General features: G+C 47.7%; 1 protein-coding gene across 1 annotated transcript; it reads right to left on the bottom strand.

The window, feature by feature from the left end:
- Nucleotides 1-1,706: 1,706 nt before the first annotated feature.
- On the bottom strand, nt 1,707-3,817 carry POFUT1 (protein O-fucosyltransferase 1; the record flags this gene model as incomplete). Its single annotated transcript, XM_010168654.2, has 4 exons — nt 1,707-1,895; nt 2,321-2,563; nt 2,826-3,018; nt 3,696-3,817. Coding segments are annotated over 4 exons (747 nt in total), but the record flags the coding sequence as incomplete, so codon positions are not given.
- Between the last annotated feature and the right edge of the window lie 127 nt (nt 3,818-3,944).

Here is a 3,944-nt window from a genome sequence, read left to right as displayed (position 1 = left end):
CCACCAAATCCCGGGAATTTCTGGAAGCCAACGCCAAGGGAAGGAGACGGGTCTGTGCCCCCCTGACCCTGGGGGAACCTCCTCATTTAACCCTTCAGCCTCCAAACTCCCTCAAAGCTCAGGAACAATTCCCAGGGGGAAAAAACCCACCCCAAAAAAACCCCAACCAAAACAACTTCTACCCCATCATCTAGTGCCTTTAGCTTCTTGCCCCCACCCACAAGCGTCCCTGCCTGTGAGTGGGAAGCCTAGTTGGGCTGTTTGGGCATCACTATCACAGCTACAAGTTTGTAATTTTGGATGCATTTCATTGGACCTGATTTTCTTGAAGTGCCAGTGCGGGACTAGAGGTGCAGAAGCTGGTAGGGAGGGAGAGCAGACAAGAAAAGAGAAGCACAAATTAATGTTTGGCAGTAACACGTTAAGGAACAATGAGAAACGTGAAAATAAAAGCCCAGACTGCACCGGGCCAAGGTAATGCTGGGCGGCAGTTTCACCATCAGTGAACACCCCACAGTGACCTCCGCTGGGAACTGTCCCCACGGAGGGGGCTGCTGCTGTCGGGGGGGTTATCTTACAGAGTACAAACACAAATAAGAAAACAGAAACCATTAACACAGACCTAGGAGCGACAGACACTGACCCCACTACGGCTACTTTAAAAGTCTCAGCTCAAAACCAGTTTCACTCCTACCACAGACCTCGACCTGACACCAACAGCTACACAGCTACAAGCCCTGAATCTCCAGCTCTCGACTGGCCGTGAACATCTCCTGCTTGTGTCCCTGGGCTGAAGAGGCAGCTGCCACACTAAACCACGTCCCTGCGCTTCTCCAGCACCGCTGAAGAGATCCAGGTGCCCCACAGCACCGCTGCGAAGCGGGTGTGAAATCCCTTTTGAGATCTGACTGAAATTTGCCAGCTTGGATCTGTTAATCTTACCAGCTTCTCCCCTCAGCTACTTCTGCACCTGCCAACCAGCAAAACACAGGGAGCTGGGAAGTCCTTGATTTCCCAACAACAACTAAAAACATCAGTATATTATCAACATTCTTCTCGTAACAAATCCCATACTTACACCAAAACACAGCACTGTTTAGCTACTGAGAAGAAAATTAGCTCTATCCCAGCCAAAACCAGGACAGACAGGAACGGAAACCGAGGCACTGAGGTGACACGGGGCTGGTAAGGCAACAGCGGGACTCAGTAAAACCCAGATCATCTAATTCCCAGTCCTGAGCTTTACCTCGCACTCCTTCCCAGGGACCCTGATATCCCTGACAATACTCTGCATTTAAAAAGAACTTATGGTCAGTTTTGTTCATGAAGCTTCACAACATCTCTGGGTAAAATTATTAAGATATAACGGAAGATAATGGAGAAGAGAAAATCTGAGCAGCTGCTTCATCATGATGCTGGTCAAACCCCAAACACTGAGAATGGAGAGTAAGTGTAATGTAAACTACATCTTAAAAAACTATAGATAGTTTATAGTTTCCTATAAACTCCATGATTTAAAATCTCTTTTCTGTCTGACCTCACGCTGTAAACAAAGAAGTCAGACAGGACAGTCCACGAGGAGCATCACCAGGCTGGAGCAGGTCTGCAGCAGCCTGGCAGGGTGCTCTGCAGGCAGGAGAAGGCTGATAGCACCGAAGGTACCGAGCTCAGAGCCCCGAGGACTACGGAGCCTGATCCTCTCTTGGTCAGAATTCATCCCGTAATCTTGGTGGGTGGTCCATGCCAAAAAACGAGGAGGGTTTTCCATGCACGTCACGTTCTCTTTTCACAAAGGCAGTAAAAGAAGAGACACAGTTCCCGATAAAGTGATCGGACTGGCCAAGAATGTACAAATCAATCTGAGGCACCTCTGGCTGCAAGCTAACCACCTTGATCTGCAGGAAACAAGGAAAGGAAATGAACCCAGTCAGCTATTCTTACCATCCAAATGCCCTGGCATAACATCAGAAATGAGAATGCACAATAAAAAGCGAGTGGATTTTTCTGAAGTTTCCCTAGAACTTATACATAAATAGATAAATCTAAAACCATTTTTGAAATTCACTTAGGATTATTTAAATGAAGGCTTTTTCAAGGAGAAATCTATGACCATGCAGGATAATGCTCTTCCACCTCTAGGAAAGGGAGTTTTTCAATATAATTTTTATTGCTATGAGCAAAATTTACTCCGAGATGCCAATATTTGTCTGTGAATAACACGTGACACAACTGCCCGGTTGCTGTCTGTGCCAGCAACAGCCAGATCAAAGGAAGCTGTTCATTACGCGCTCCCACCAGAACAGGTTTCTGAAAGACTTACCTTTCCTTGGAAGAGCTGCTGGATCTCTGTTGTGTAGGGCTCAGAATCAGTAGCAATATAAACAGATTTAGCTTCTATCTTCTCCACCCAGAGCCTGAGAGCACGCTTGATCTCCCTGAGGTCTGGCAGGCACATGTCCATGGTAAGAGCGACCGCAGCGCTTCGGTCGTAGCCCACGCACTGAGGCGACGCCATGAAGTGTGGCCCAGCCGTCCCGTCCTTTAGCATATTGCAGGCATTTTTCTGTTGGAAAAAGAGAAAAATATAACATTTGAATGGCAACAGGGTGAGAAAACACAACGACGTCCCTCAGCTCTGCCAGCAGCGTTAAAGCCTGTTTGAAAGAGGAATCCCAGCAGCGCTGTGAACACGCAGCGAGTGACTGAAGGCCAGCGGGGCTGGGGCTGCCACCCCAGGAGCAGCAGCTGCACTTCAGGCAGCTCCTTCCACACAGGTTATAGCAACTGCACAGCAACCAGCAACCAGCCTCACCCCGGAACCGTACCCAGTCAGAGCCGATCCTCAGGTGGATCCCCACGTAGGGCCTGACCAGCAGAGAATGAATGTAGGCTTCTCCTTTCTTCACCATCTCATCAGACCACACGATGTACTTCTGGAGGGGCCGGTGCTCCTCTAAGACTGGAAACTGGGCTGGAGCTCCAGGTAAGGCAAGTACAGGGTGCTCAGATGGTGAAAATCTATTGGGGGGAAAAAAACAAGAGACCAAAACATGACATAACCTTGCAGGCAGCATCTTGCACAGAGACGTGAATTTCATGGAAGTTAGAATGGAAACTATGAACACTCTGAAATATGCAGCTTCTGCTGCTCCAAATTTACCCAAGACGAATCGTTTTGCCCTGGGAACAGAACACTGAAGCAAAACTCAGGTGCTTCACTTTATCACAAACCCAGCACCAAAGGAATTAGTGTTATTTGAGAGATAAAAGATAACAACGAGCTACCAAGCAAGGAGAGCTTTAGTTTTCACCCAGACTAGAGCAATTCTGTCACCCAAACTCACTGACACCACTGAAGCGTCCCTGACAACATGAGGTAACCAGCAAAACACAGCAAAATGAGCAACTGAGAACTGAATTCTTTTTGAAGAATAATTAAATGTGCAGCCAATAAAGACTGTAACTACACAGAGCTCAGAAATCAATCAGCCTAATGGCACTTGCCTCACACTGCCTCCAGGAAGAGTGTGTTCAGGAAATATTTCATGGAAAAAGCATTCAGATTTTTAATTTCATTGCTAACTAACCACTTCAGTCTCTCCCCAAAATGCAAAGGCTTTCCACAGTGCCTCGCACGACTGTTGTCACGAGTTATTCACTAGCAGCACACCAGCACTCTTCCATCTCCTCACTACCTTCGGATCCAGTGGTCCTTGTACGCAGGACTGAAGGACATTCCCTTGAAGAGCTCAGACTTATCAAAATCCACTTGGAACTGATCCCAGAAGGGACCAAAGGGATTTCCATCCTGCAAAGGAAAGACAAGGGTTCATTTTGTCCCTGCTCAGGTCCCTTCCCACCCAAACCCAAACTGCTCTGGGATTCTATGATTCTGTGACTGCACCACAAATGCGATGGGGCAGAGACCCCTTAGTTGTCCCAGA

This window comes from Antrostomus carolinensis, unplaced genomic scaffold (assembly GCF_000700745.2).
Source record: "Antrostomus carolinensis isolate BGI_N321 unplaced genomic scaffold, ASM70074v2 scaffold34475, whole genome shotgun sequence".
Taxonomy (NCBI): domain Eukaryota; kingdom Metazoa; phylum Chordata; class Aves; order Caprimulgiformes; family Caprimulgidae; genus Antrostomus; species Antrostomus carolinensis.
Note: the sequence above shows the minus strand (reverse complement) of the source record. Positions and strands in the feature narration are given on the sequence as shown.